This window comes from Eptatretus burgeri, chromosome 1 (genome assembly GCF_056783735.1).
Source record: "Eptatretus burgeri isolate ZD-2024b chromosome 1, Ebu_testis_v1, whole genome shotgun sequence".
Taxonomy (NCBI): domain Eukaryota; kingdom Metazoa; phylum Chordata; class Myxini; order Myxiniformes; family Myxinidae; genus Eptatretus; species Eptatretus burgeri.
In genome coordinates, this window is record NC_140961.1 from 111,999,209 (window position 1) to 112,014,460 (window position 15,252).

Below are 15,252 nucleotides of genomic sequence, written 5' to 3' on the forward strand. Positions count from 1 at the left end.
ATTTTGTTTGGGTGCCGTTGTGGGTGGAGTCAAGCGACCAATGTGGATGTGGTCTAGCAGCTGTCTGACCAATGGGTACACATAACAAAAATCGACCCACAATAAAACCAACAACCTCTTGTAGACCTGTCACATGTTGCAGGTAATAATCTATAAGGTAAAAAGACAACATAACTAGTCAGACTCATCAGTGTATGAGTAAAGAGAGGCTAGTTAAGAAAATAATTTGGCAAGCTGAAAGACACGATGAAAAGTATATGGCCAAAAATATATTAAAGATAATAGCAAGGCATTCATTTTGTCCTTTGAATTGTTCTCTTTGTGCAATTTTGATCGGTGGACAGAGGGAATGTTTTTTGTCTGTCTGCCTCATGTCTGTGAGCAGGATATCTCAAAAGGTTATGGACAGATTTGGACGAAACTTGTTGGACAGTTTGGGTCTCTGACAAGGACAAATTGATATTGGTGGAGATCAGGATTCGGATTCTATAATTTTTAAAGTGATTCTTCACCATTGGAGAGAGAGGGCCACAAACAATATGTAGCATGATATCTCAAAAAATTATGGCTGGATTTGGACGAAACTTGGGAGAAAAGTTGGGTGGGTGACAAAAGCAAGCCGATAATTATAGTTCGGCTTGGGTCTGGATGCAGATCCGGTCTATCAGCGGGATACGAATCGTAAATTGTTCAGTCTGGTTCAGGTATGTGCTCCACTGAGTGTTGTTCAATTGAGTACTATTGCTATTGTTTTCATAATCATTTATTATTTTAATTAATCTGTTCCCCGGCCCTTCTCATGCACTCCCACGCAGTGGGAGATGACGTGTTGGTGTGTGTGTGTGTGTGTGTGTGTGTGTGTGTGTGTGTGTGTGTGTGTGTGTGTGTGTGTGTGTGTGTGTGTGTGTGTGTGTGTGCGCTATAACTTTTTTTCTCACCATTTGAGCTTTTGTCAATTTTTCAACAACCTTTATTATGAAATTATGGAGAATATAATTAAAAATTGGGTCAAAATGTGAAAGTGCAAAGTAGTAGTGATTATAAATATCCCAATTCACCCTTCCGCAGCGTGTCAAGCACAAGACGTCCGTGTTTTTTTTTAATTGCATCCATCCGTGTTTTATTTATTTATTTACCACTGAGCTTCAGTGTTTATGTCCAGCCCAAAACGTTTTTAACTCATTGAGCTTTTGTCATCAAATCTTTAACAACCCTTTAAAATGAGAATATGGAGAAGTCAAATGAATAAAGCGTAAAAAATTTTTTTAAACTATCGTTTTTGTCAAGTTTCGTTTTTGTACAAAGCGGAAAATGGACAGGCTTTGCATTTTGAGATGCTTTCTTGTTACATTTGGAAATTAATTCTGCAATACTTTCTTTCTACAACACAACAATATTTTCTCCTAAGATTGTGAGTTTTGTTTGAGAGTGCAATTTTCCATCTTTGTGGCCGAATAAATAAATTTACATTTCATTTATTAAGGTGTAAAGAAGAGGTTAAGAGAAGTGTGGACCCATTGAGGAAAAGCACAGGGAGATTGGTTTGTGATTCAAGTAGGGTGGCAGGCTTATTAAATGCCGATTTTGCTTGAACGTCTATGCAAGAATAGTCAGGGGAATTACCAATAGCTGAGGCTGTCATCCTCAGAGTTGAGGAGGGGCTTTGAGATGAGATATAAGTAAGACTGGAGGATGTGAAGAAGTAGATGGAGCACTAAAGGATGCTAAAACTCCAGGGTCAGATGATATGCATCCAAGGGAATTGCAGGTGGTGGTCGAGCAGATAAGTGAGATCTTGGCTGATATGTCAACACCTAACTGGGGTCACGACATACGTGAGGATTGGAGAGCATGAAATGTAACACCGTTATTTAAGCAAGGATTAAGAGAACCATTGGGAACTGTTGGTCATTTGGGTTGAGTTCAGTTGTGGGGAAAATGTTGGAGCAGTTAATTTTGGATCAGATGGGGGGGGGGACCATTTGAATAAACTCCAGTTCATTAAAGGTAGTCAGCATGGATTTACCAAAGGGAGATCAAGTTTAACAAATTTATTGGAGTTCTTTGAAGTAGTTTCTGATTTGGTGGATAGGGGAAGTGCAGTGGATGTAGTATATTTTGATTTTCAGAAGGCTTTTAATATGGTACCATGAAAAGGAGGTTGTTGGCTAACGTAAGAGCTTGTGGAGTGACTGGTAGAGTCGTTAACTGGATTGGAAACTGGCTTACTGATAGGAAGCAGAGTGGCTGTGTTAGGAAGGATGTCTGGTTGTGAGGTGGGGCATCTCGCGGATCCGTACTTGGACCATTATTATTCAGAATTTACATCAATGATTTGGATCGTCGGGTTCAGGGTTTTATTTCTAAATTTGCAGATGGCACAAAGCTTAGAGGTAAGATACATAGCAGAGAGTGGTGGGTGATCAGATTCAGGAAAGTCTAGATACTTTAATAGATTGGTCAGAAGATTTGCAGATGCTGTTTAAGATAAATAAATGAAAGTTGCTGGGGATGGGTAGGAATAATGAAAATAGAGATTACATGATGCAAGGGACAATGTTGGAGCATGTCACACAGGGGAAGGATCTGGAGGTTGTAATACATATGTGGGACAAGCAGACAGCACAGTGCCAGGCAGCTACAGGGTTTTATGTTGTATTCGGAGGGGGATAAATTGTATATTTTTGTAATTTGGCCATGATGCAGGCGATAGCTCAGCTACTCTTCACAAAGGACATCGTGGGACCTCTAGCATCCACTCACTAATGCTGGCAGATGGGATGACAGTTTCACGTCCATCCGACGGACTGCACAAACATTGATGAATTTCCCTGCCTGTGAAATACCAAGATGAAAGTTTATAACTGGTTCGGGATTCAAACACAGGCTAGACAGCTCAGAGGTGAGTGTGCATACCTCTATGCCATCCTGTCAGCTCAGGTGCGACTGAACTCGTCAGTAATTGGGAATTTGATGAGGGTGCAGATGATAACTCACCTACTCTTCGCGAAAGACACCATGGGACCTTTCATGACCACTAACGACCAGTGCTGGCAAACCGCTACTCTGGCCCTCGATCCTTCGCTCCTTTGGTACAAATATCAATGGATTTGCCTGAATGCCAAACACCAGCGACAGGTGATAGCTCGGTCGCGGTTCAAACCCAGGCTTGACAAGTCAAGGGCCAGTGTGTTCACCTCCAAAGCTATCCGATGAGCTTAGAAGGGTGTATGTAAAAAAGTGCAAAATGTTTTTTTTATTTACCATTGTTATAATCCTTCACAGTCAAAATCCTATAATTAATCACGTTAAATTCAACACTATTTCTTATTAATAAACTGTCATAACCTATGAAACATTGTCAATACTTGTCATTTTCAAGAGTCGCAAAAGCTTTCTGTGACCCATTGTAACTGACTCAATCAGTCAACTTCCCGACCCGGATCTCAACCAACGGCACTCTATCTCTTCTGGATCTGATTTTGACAAATTTTCCTGAAAATGTCTGCTGTTCTTCCTTTGCTCCAATCGGTTCTTCTGACCACGTGCTTGTCAAAGTGGACATCTCTCTAGCCATTTTCAGAGAACCACCTCAGCACAGTCAAGTCTGGCAGGGTCTCCAAGCAGCCATCAAAATTCTACACTGGTCTCCCATCGCTACTTTTTCCAACATCAACTCATCCTGGGAATTTTTTCAAAGAACCTTGCTCTCCCTCATGCACAGATTTATCCACTCTTGTCATCAGTTGTCCTACCCTTCCTCCTGCCCATGGTTCACTGAAGCTTGTGGTGAGGCAGTTGTCCTGAAACAACTTGCCTTTGCCTCATGGAAAGCAAGCCCAACTGAGGGTAATGTCAGTTCTTTCCATAAAGCTCGGAACAAGTGTGTATCTACCCTCAGGAGAGCCAGAAAACAACATCTTTCTAATCTCTAGTCAGAACTTTCAAACCTCTCTCCCTCCTCAAAATCCTGGTGGCATCTAATCAAATCTGTTTCTGTTGTGTGTTCCCTCTCCATCCCCTCCCTTAACTCAAATGGCCGCACTGCTGATAAGGCACGTGAAAAGGCTGAATGCCTAAACTCGGTGGTTGCATCAAAATCTTGTGTCCAAAACCCATCGCTTTCTGCACCCACCTTACCCAATCACACCAACTGTCCCTGGGCTCTATGTCCTTTTCTTCTGATAAAGTGGAGAGTTTGCTGTCAAACCTCCACTCAGATTCTGCAACCAATCCAAACAGCATCAGCCCACGTGTTCTAAAAATCTGCTCCTCTTCTCTTGCTCACCCTCTCTCCATTCTATTCACCCTCTCATTTGCTCAAGGTCATCTGCCAGCTGCTTGGAAATCAGCAAACATCACTGCCCTGCATTAAAAAGATGCAAAAACGAATCCCTGCAACTTCAGACCAATCAGCCTTCTCCAAATCATTAGCAAGGTTATGGAATCCATCATCGCTTCAGACATTAAATTATTCCTCTTCTCCAATGGCTTGATTTCCGATCATCAATTTGGTTTCAGACCAGGTCACTTTACCCTGGATATGCTGCTTCTGCTCTCCCAACAAGAAATGGAGGTCCTCAATGCCGGACATGAAATCAGAGCCCTATCCCGAGACATATCATGTGATTTGGACATGGTATGGCACCCTGCCCTACTCACCAAACTCTCTTCCAATGGTATCCAAAGCCATCTCCACTCATGGCTCCCAGACTTCCTCTCCTGTTGCAGTTAACGTGTGGCCCTAAATGGAGTTCTTTCATCCCCCCGTCCGGTCCAGGCTGGAGTTCCTCACGGCAGCGTTCTGGGTCCTGTTCTTTTTCTGGTTTTCATCAATGATCTCTCCAACTCTGGAAAATCTTCTTTATCTCTTTGCTGATGACTCCACCTTCTGCCGTACCTTCTGTCATCCGTCAGACCGGCAATCAGCAGCTTCTTCGCTCTATGCAGATCTGGGTAAAATCACAAACTGATCCAACATGTGGAACATGTCTTTCTATCCAGACAAATCTCACACTCTCACTTTGTCTCGCCGAAAGGACCATTTGGAACCCCCCCCACCCCCACCCTGCGCTCAATCTACTTTCTCCACAATCCTCTGGAAGAAGTCCTTTCTGTCAAGCTTCTGGGTGTCACTATCTGCCACGATCTTTATTGGGAAAGCCACATTTCCAACCTGGCCTCCAAAGCCAGTCGCTGACTGGGAATCCTCCATCGTGCAAAGTCCTTCCTTGGCCCACCTGAGCTCCTGACCACATACAAAGCTTTCGTCTGCAGCCTGATGGAGTGGAGTACTGCTCTCCCCTCTGTGCTGGTGCTCCTGCCTCCAACCTTTCTTGGCTTCACGCTGTGGAAAGCAAGGCATTTCAGATCATTGGTATCTCCCGTGATGAGGCTGAGTCTTTGGGCCTCTCACTATCTCACCGCAGGCTGGTCGGTGGTCTTTCTGTCTTCTACCGTCTCCTCTCTAGTCTCGCCCCCCCCTGCTCTGTCTGCGATTTGTCCCCACCATATTTCTGCAGGGCGCTCAACGTCCGCCAGCAACCTCCTTCTGGTAAAACTACCAAAATCATGAATCACTGCTCACCTTCACTCTTTCATTCTTCTTTTTTCTCAGCTTGAGAATAAACTCCTTCACTCTATGCAAACCCACTCTTCCCTCCAGGCCTTCAAAACAGCTGTTCACCACCACCTCTTACATCCCCCATCCAAATCCTCGATCTTTTCTACCCCCGTTAATCCACCCCAAGCCCACCTCCTTCAAATTCCCTGCTTTCCTTCCTGAAAGTCCCTGTAATGTCCATTTTGTTTACCTGTGTTCCCCTCCCTATCCCTCTCCCTTCTACAGATCTCCTAATGTCTCTGTTCCCCACTGGTTTGTCCTTCCCACTCCCACCCCTCTTGTCTCATGCCTTCCTTACTGTGCGTTGTGTGTTATCTCTCATATGAGCCTTGACAAGGTATACAAAAAAAAAAGAAAAAAAACGACATGAAAAAGTCAAATGCACAGCACAGTTGAATCTCTTGTCCCTGTGCATCGCTCACATTCCTGTATAAGTTTAAGCCAAATCCAAGTCACCAGGAGTTGTTGAAGCAGAAACTTTGCCTGGAATCACGACTGTTTAGGATGCGCCCATGGTGTAAAGACCACGTGATGTAAAGATCACATCTATATCCCAGCCGCAATGTCATGATATTTGAATGAAGGTCGAAGTATGCTCCAGAAAATTAAAAACTAGTAAAACTAGTGAGTGAAAACAAAAGACAGGCTACGGTTCTTATCGCACTGGCACATTGTCATCGGAGGAAGCACACTCACTTTTTGAGCTTTTTAGCCCTGGTTCGATTCCTGACAATTAATGTAGTCGTCCTGGTTTTTCGTGGGAATGGATTTGCATCAATGAGTTTCCCATCCTGATATCATGTTAAGCTGGATGTCCCATCAACTAGAATTTGCTTCTGCACAATAAAAATCTATCAATACTTCTTGAATACAAAAGAGGAGATGCAGCTACATCACTGTGTGCTTGTACTATGGCCAATTATTTCAAATTCCTGCCTTGAGGAATACTTTATTAACACCCAACAATGGATTAGAGACCTTTCCAAGGGTAAATTCTCAGCTAGGGAACGTTCATGACATGTTTGTGGGCACCCTGACATCACTCACCCCCACCCCAGTTTTGCCACTGCAATCAAGGGAAGGATTTCCATCCTTCATTGAAGTCAAGTGACCTCATATAAACCATGTGGTTCTTCAAAGCTTGACATCCTTTGGAATGATGTTTACTTGATGTGAGCTAGACTGTTCATTTTGGCTTTTTCACTTTCAAACTTCTTATCACACTACATAGAGTACAGCATGCAGCTCCAAACATGTAGGTAACATAATGTAGTTTGGAAAAAAAAAACCCATTGTATAGAACTCATGTGGTCTTTGCAGCAATATGTGCAAATCATAAAAGGTTTTGTACAAGTTTGGAAAACAAGACAATCACAACTAAAAATAAAAAAATGTCTGGAGAAAGTCTAGTATTCTTCACCGAAGAATACTAGACTGTCAAGCGTCGAGTCTCTGGACAGTTTCACAATAGCTTTTTCAATCAACTGAAGGTTGACAAAAGGTATGCTAACCGTCGTGGGAAGCAAAGTAACGACGTTTCAGACATTCGTCCTTCATCGGAGCAGTATACCTATTATTCTGCTCATAGCCCATTCAAACCAACTGCGTAATTAAGACGAAATGTCGAGCCGTCCAATAGAAAACTTATCAGTACTGAGCAACCTTTCTCATTATCCCAAAACCCTAACAAACCCTAATCCTGACCCCATCGCAAGGCAATGCCTGGTAAAATCCCAGCTTTAAGCCTCCTCTTTGATGCCTCACACAAGGACAATTAAATATAAAGGTTACAAAGGTCCACGCAAAGCTCCTCCACCATTGGTTTTACTGGACAGATGACATTTCCATCACTGAAGCATTGCCTGATGGCCATCACGTGAATAATTGTTAGTTGTTTGTTACAGGGAAACCATAAAACTACCATCCTCAATCCCATCACTACACTGGAATCATCATTCCTCTGAGTGTTTCCTATCTCCAGGATAGCATGTGTTCCAAAAAAAGTTTTGAACAATCATAATAATTTGCATTTTATTTCAATGTTTACATCCATTTTTCTTTCCAAAATAACCACATTTCAAGCAGTCATAGACTACATGCTTTTACGACAACTGTTCGGAGCTTAAATTAATAATTAAAATCCTCAAAAGGTACCCAAATATCATCTCGTATAAAATAGAGGAGCAACAATAACAACAACAACAACAACAACAACAAAGAAAAAAAACAAAGGGATTTGCAATAAATTTGGCAATTGTGCAAGTGCAGTGGAAAAGTTGAAAACGTAACAACTATGATTGGATTTGTCCAATGCCATGAGAGGCACAATGGTTCAACGATGAATGTTGCATAACCGTTTGATTGATCGGCCAAATGCAAGTGCTCCTCAACTGAGATATACAAAACGCACTTCACAAAGGAAGTAATTACCATCATCGATGTCGGAAGAGAAAAATAGAAACACAATAGGTTCACAAAATAATGGGACTCCTCCATGCAATTTCATACCAGACAAATTGGCATGAAAAAGGTCAAGTAATAACAGAGGATTATTAAAATTTCAGACAAAAAAACCCGAAAGCGCTGGAAGTGCAGAATTTATTTACCATGAGACATAATTTTATAGCAAGCATGACTAGGGACAGGTGGCCTTGAGTTCCTGTCGGACTCACCAAAGTGGCTTAAGGGAGGAAAAAAACCCGAAAAAGAGAGCGAGCAGCAATCTTATCCGATCTAAAAACAGGCGTCTGATTTATGTGCTGCTGAAAGGGTCGATGCCCTGTGACTTTCATGCATTGGGACTGAGGCCAGGTGGCTCTGGGTACCCACAGAATGCCAAGAAAAGAAATGCATACTTGTCACAAAACAGTCACTTCTACTCGGATTCCTAACACAATGCATTCCTCAATATTTAACCTTCAGTCGAGTCACATTTCTTAAATTTCCTTTCAATTCCGCTAACTCGTTTGATTTCACTCAATGTTTTAATTTCCCAGGTATGCGTTGAACACAAAGTTGTTGAATCTTCATGAACACAACCTCGTTATACTCGATCTCAAAGAAGTAGCACTAAAGTACAATGTAGCAGCAGGTGACACACCAGGTGTCCCCCAAAACCTTCTACCGCACTTGCAGTCTAATGAAACTCAACACAATGAAATATGTCAATATGAAAGCACATACAGCAGTTTATCTTCATCTTTTTTTGCCATGGGTGTACATCTTCTCATGTCCAACCATCATGTGGCCTATGTATACCGTGGACAGATGGGGATTTGGGTGAATGGCTGACTAAAGAAATTGGGTCATTGAAAAAAAAGTTGGCATTTTCAAAGATGTGAGTTGATCATGCCAAAATCTAAGATTGGAATGCATGGGATGTATCGCAGTTTTTGTTTTTTTTCATCTTCCATACACATTCCACGTCACTATTAAACAGGGTACTGAACATATCAGAATCGAGAAATAAATACATAAAAAGAGAGGATGAATTGTTGGAGGAGCGGGGGGAAGGAGGCAGGGGGCGGTGTCGGCAACAGAGCCAGTTGATATCACATAACAGCTCTAAACTGTCAACAAAATACCAAGTTGATTGTACTTTTATTATTTAAAAAATGATACTTGGAAACATCCTTTCTTCTCTCCTCCATGCCATCTTCTGAAGTTGATAACCTTCCTCCAATTACTCTGTACACAAGCGTACAGCATTTCGCTTTTCCACTTGATAACAGGCATAATGTTTGCAAAGTTTTTCAGAGAATTCCATCAACTGACGACTGGCAGCTTAACTTGGCATCGATTATCCGTCATCACCGAAGGGGTATGTGATGTCAAGTAGTGTTGTAGAAGGAGAATGTACGTCGACAGTAGAAACGTGTGTTCTCACCGCGTAAGGAACCATTTCAGAGACTTCATTTGACGAAGTTGATTTACAAACTTTGACACAGTCTCTTGTCGTTTTTCATAGCGTTTGAGGCCGTGGAGAAATCTCTCAGATTTTCCAGTGTCTGTTAGATGAAGCTGGTCAGGATGACTTGACCTAACAAAAACAAAATGAAGACAGAATAACATATTTTGGTTCAACTGACATTATTTACATGGGAAGTGTTTACCATGATTTGCATTTAAAGTATCAAGTGGAATAATTTTGGAAACAGCAGTAGGTGTATTACAAAAGTTATTATTCTTTAATACATTTGGCAATCAGGAGATTCACAATAGTCTAGGATAGGCAAAATATAGTACAATTAATAAACACACATTTATATATTATTCTTGCTAATCGCATATACGGTACTTACATATTTAAAAAAAATCTATAATTGCTTTGTCTTGGAGCATTGAGAGTATCTTGTTCGGATAATCATTTTCCTGTTTTTTTTTATTTTATTTTTTAAGCCCTTCATGTTTTCGTGTTGGAACATAAATAATGTGTAATACATGCTTTTTCTAATCAGATAATATTGTCATATTTGAGAACAAAACTCTACAGTCCTTTTACAAAGTTTTGATTGAGCCAAGATAAAGCTAATTAAGTTAACTCACCGAATACACAGACTCGACCCATTTGTTTGTCGCAAGTGTAACATTGAAAATAACTTTCTGAACTAAATTCATCGATTTCAGGTACCAGAACGCCAAGACACGAGTCCAAAGCTCACTCACACAATCAGACATGACCTCTGACTTTGGCTAAAGCCTCCACCATGTGAACAGCCACTACTGCTCGCATTTCCCATCCATCGTAAGCGGTGGGTATCTCTGGTGTGTCTATATAGCCACTGTCAACTCAACAACCATTCTGACAATTCAATAAGTGATAAAGGTAGCATGGCCTGTTTAACTTTTTATGGCATTAACCATAAGTAAATAACCTTATGAAATAATTCAAGCAACGAGAGACAATGGTCCGTCTTTCAAGATTGCGAAGTCAACCGTCTGATTGAAAACAAAGAGGGAGACAGCTAAGGAATGCCAAAGTGAAACGTTCAAAATGTTTTCAGTTTGAATCTGAGTGCATGCCATCAAATACATGATAGTGGAAGCATTAAAACCAACGACAAGGACCATGGTATGCCAAACGCAATTCTAAGTAAGAAAGATACGTTCACGAACACGATAGCATTTAAAGTGAACCAATAGTCATGCAACTCTACATCAATTATATAATGAAATACAATGTCACTACGTTTCAGTAAAACAGCTGGACTGCAACTCTCATTTGCCATCATTGTCACTGCTTCGAACTCACCCAGCCATGCAGAAATGCACACATCCTTCATCCCATTTGGCACTACACATACACCTTGCGCCGTTCAGCAAAACTGAGCCACCAAGTGCTCTTCGCCTAGTTCGTACATGGCTTCCAATGCCGAATGGAACTAGTTCCCTGCAAAAAAGAGATTGATTTACTGTTGGGTTTGCCCAATATATGGTAAATGTAACTGGCATTAGAGGTCAGCCACTTCCATCTTCTTTTTTGGGGGGAGGGGGAGTCTGGTGCCGATTGAGGTGGGGTTGGGGTGGGGGAGGCAAAACTTGCTTCCACTAAGTAACTGACCAAGACAGCTGCTATGAGAAATATCCCAAGCACATTAAAAATGGACCACCACCCAAGAGGGACAGAATAATGCTCAGAGATTTGCATTAAATTTAACACGCAGTGGCATATTAGAGCATCTGCTCTGGTGCTCTGGGTCAGGGAGGTCAGTGGTTCAAATCCCAGCCGAGTCATACCAAAGTCTTTTAAAATGCTATAAAATGCTTCCTTCCTTGATGCTTAGTATTTAAAAAGGATAAAGCATGGATTTTAACAACACCTGACTTGGACAAAACTGCTTCTCTATTATGGCGTCATCAGGAGGATAAAATGGTAACTTACGATGATGTCGTAATCCAGATGATGTCCAAGTGACAGAAGTAGATGCACTCATGGTCAAGGAGGTCAGAACATGCGCAACGCTTGTGGCGATTTGAGCGTTCGTTGTCCACCAACAATGCTGCGAGACAAAAAGACAGAAAACAAATTCAGGTGTATGCAGGTGTCAACTTGGAGAATATTCCTGGGTCATGGGTCATTGATATATGAAAGCCCACTGTATGACCTTGTCTCAGTTGGATTCAGGCATATAATTTTAGGTGTGTATTGCTTTGAGTAATAGCTTTATGTGTTAAAGATTCTTATGTAAAGGTCATACTGCAATTACAATTAAATATTTTAGTGAAGAACCAATACATCACATTTGAAAACCTGGACCAGCATTAAGGCACCAATCTGTGGGGAGTTTAGCAGAAACCCAGATTTGTAATATATTCATCAAGGTTTTTATCCACATCCAAGCCTCAAATTGACACTGAATGGCTTTGTACAAAGATTTAATTAATGATTACAGAAATTTAAATGTGAATTTATTTTACAAAGATGTTTCAAAAGGCAGTTTCACACAAACCAGATTGAGAATTTCTCTGCAGGAAATATTTCAGATGTACATAACACAGGCAGAATTACTTATGAAACAGAGTTGTGTGTAGATAATAATATGTTGTGAATTTTTTTTTTTTTAAATACCGCTCAGATGAAGACCACTTGGTGAAAACATCAGACCTGAGTTTTGCCTATTGGAACAGCTTGATCGGCTTGTGATGTCAGTTTTGAAAATGAATCTTCCAAACCACAACCAGTTATTTGTGAAGCACACATCAATGTCCAATTATGAGCTTATAAGCGGTATAAAAATATTCTATGGATGAGATATTCACAGTTTTCCAAGAAAAGCAGTTATAAATTCTCAATACAACTACAAGTACGGGACCAAATTACTCCCATATTTTTATGGGGTCAGCTGGAGAACCTTTTTGCCCCAAATCTTACACAAACTGGTTGGCCAGGCCAGGCGTTCCACTGAAGGTAACAGGAATTTGTAATTTGATCAGGGTGGCAGGAGACGTTTTGCGAAAGTGTCAGTTACACTTTGCAAAATAAATTGTAGGATCTTTGCTGTCCATCAACGAACATTGCTGGCTGATGGATCCTCCAGCTTAATGTCTTTCTGATGATTGGCATGCATATCCCATTCATTGCCTGTGAAACACCAGCCTGATTATTTATATAGCTGGGCCAAGATGCATATCCAGGCTTATTTTCTTTGTGTGTGTGTATATATATATATATATATATACAGGAGGCTGCAAAAGTAGGTATAAAGTAAGGATTATACCAGGATGTGTGAATGCCGGGGGCAAACAGTTTGAACATTTAAGTGATTAATATGTTTATTATTGATATGTTTATTATTGGTATGCTATTATTGATATGCTTGTATAATCAATAAAATACGTTTTGTTTTTCATAACTGTATACCTACTTTTGCAGCCCCCTGTACATATATACATATATCTTCTTCTTTTGGCTGCTCCCGTTAGGGGTCGCCACAGCGGATCATCCATCTCCATTTTGCTCTGTCCTCCACATCTTCCATTGTCACTCCAACCACCCACATGTCCTCCCTCACCGCATCCATAAACCTCCTCTTTGGCCTTCCTCTTCTCCTCCTACCTGACGGCTCCATCCTCAGCATCCTTCTCCCGATATACCCCGCTTCCCACCTGTGCACATGTCAAAACCATCTCAATCTCACCAATCTCACTTTGTCTCCAAACCGTCGTACCTGCGCTGTCCCTCGAATATATTCATTTCTTATCCTGTCCATCCTCGTCACTCCCAACGAGAATCGCAACATCTTTAACTCTGCCACCTCCAGCTCCACTTCCTGTCTTTTTGTTAGTGCCACCTCCAAACCATACAACATAGCTGGTCTCACTACCGTCTTGTATACTTTCCCTTTCACCCTTGCAGTTACCCTTCTTTCACAAATCACTCCTGAAACTCTTCTCCACCCACTCCATCCTGCCTGCACTCTCTTCTTCGCTTCTCTACCACACTCTGCATTACTTTGGACAGTTGATCCCAAGTATTTAAACCAATCCACCTTCACCACCTCAACTCCTTGCAACCGCACCATACCACCACCCTCCCTCTCATTTACGCACATGTACTCCATCTTACTCCTACTGACTATCATTCCCCTTCTCTCCAGTGCGTACCTCCACCTCTCGAGGCTCATCTCAGGCTGCTCTCTATTCTCCCTACAGATCATGATGTCATCCGCGAACATCATAGTCCATGGGGACTCCAGTCTGATCTCGTCCGTCAACCTATCCATCACCATTGCAAACAGGAAAGGGCTCAGAGTCGATCCTTGGTACAATCCCACTTTTACCTTAAACTGGTCCGTCATTCCTACCACACACCTCACCGCTGTCACACTGTCCTCATACATATCCTGCACAATTCTCACATACTTCTCCACCACTCCCGACTTCCTCATACAATGCCACAACTCCTCTCTTGGCACCCTATCGAAGCTTTCTCTAAATCCACAAACACACAATGTAACTCCTTCTGGCCTTCCCTATACTTCTCCATCAACATTCTCAAAACAAACATCGCATCAGTGGTGCTCTTTCCTGGCATAAACCCATATTGCTGCTCACAGATCGTCACGTCTCCTCTCAACCTAGCTTCCACTACTCTTTCCCACAACTTCATGGTGTGGCTTAACAACTTTATCCCTCTGTAATTTCCACAGCTCTGCACATCACCCTTATTCTTAAAAATCGGTACCAGTACACTTCATCTCCGCTCCTCCGGCATCCGCTCACTTTCCAAGACTTTATTAAACAATCTGGTTAACAACCCCACTGCCATCTCTCCAAAACACTTCCATGCCTCCATTGGTATGTCATCTGGGCCAACCGCCTTTCCACTTTTCATCCTCTTCATAGCAGTCCTCACTTCATCCTTACTAATCCACCCCACTTCCTGATTCACTATCTCCACCTCTTCCAACCTCTCTCTCTCTCTCATTTTCTTCATTCATCAGCTCCTCAAAATACTCCATCCACCTTCTCAACACACTCTCCTCGCTTGTCAGCACATTCCCATTTGCGTCCTTTATCACCCGAACCTGCAGCACATCCTTCCCAGGTCGGTCCCTCTGTCTTGCCAATCGGTACAAATCCTTTTCCCCTTCCTTTGTATCCAACTTCTCATATAGCTCGCCATATGCCTTTTCCTTAGCCTTCGCCACCTCTCTCTTCGCCTTGCGCCGCCACTCCTTGTACTCCTGTCCACTTTCTTCATCTCTCTGGCAATCCCAATTCTTTTTTGCCAACCTCTTCTTCCTTATACTTTCCTGTACTTCCTCGTTCCACCACCAAGTCTCCTTATCTTCCTTCCTCTATCCAGATGTCTTTTTATCTTGCCAAAACTTCGTTTTTGTAAGGTCTGTTACTTGGTAAGTTTTTTTGTTTGTTTGTCTGGAATCATTGGATTTTTCACCTTTCAGGTCAGGTCAGGTATGGGAGCATGTGCCAGAACAGCACGTCGCTGCGTCCACTTTCCGCCGGTACTCCAGGGGCCTCCGTCTGGCCATCCCCCAGGCAGATGCCAGGCCCATCCCCATCTCCTTGAGATGATGGTCAACCTGTTGCAACCATGAGGCACGTGGTCGACCCACTGGCCTCCTCCACTCATGAGACTCCCTCGCTGAGAGAATCTGGTGAGCAGG

General features: G+C 42.2%; 1 protein-coding gene across 1 annotated transcript in view; it reads right to left on the minus strand.

Annotated features, from left to right (window-relative positions):
• Positions 1-8,207: 8,207 nt before the first annotated feature.
• Positions 8,208-15,252, minus strand: part of LOC147035193 (endothelin-1-like) — a 13,427-nt gene continuing 6,382 nt past the window's right edge. The window contains exons 2-4 of the mRNA XM_085895132.1: positions 11,505-11,622; positions 10,875-11,012; positions 8,208-9,662 (exon numbers count right to left, since the gene is read on the minus strand). Coding sequence (XP_085751258.1) covers positions 9,506-9,662; positions 10,875-11,012; positions 11,505-11,622 — 413 coding nt within the window. The 3' untranslated portion in view covers positions 8,208-9,505. The remainder of the gene's footprint in view (positions 9,663-10,874; positions 11,013-11,504; positions 11,623-15,252) is intronic.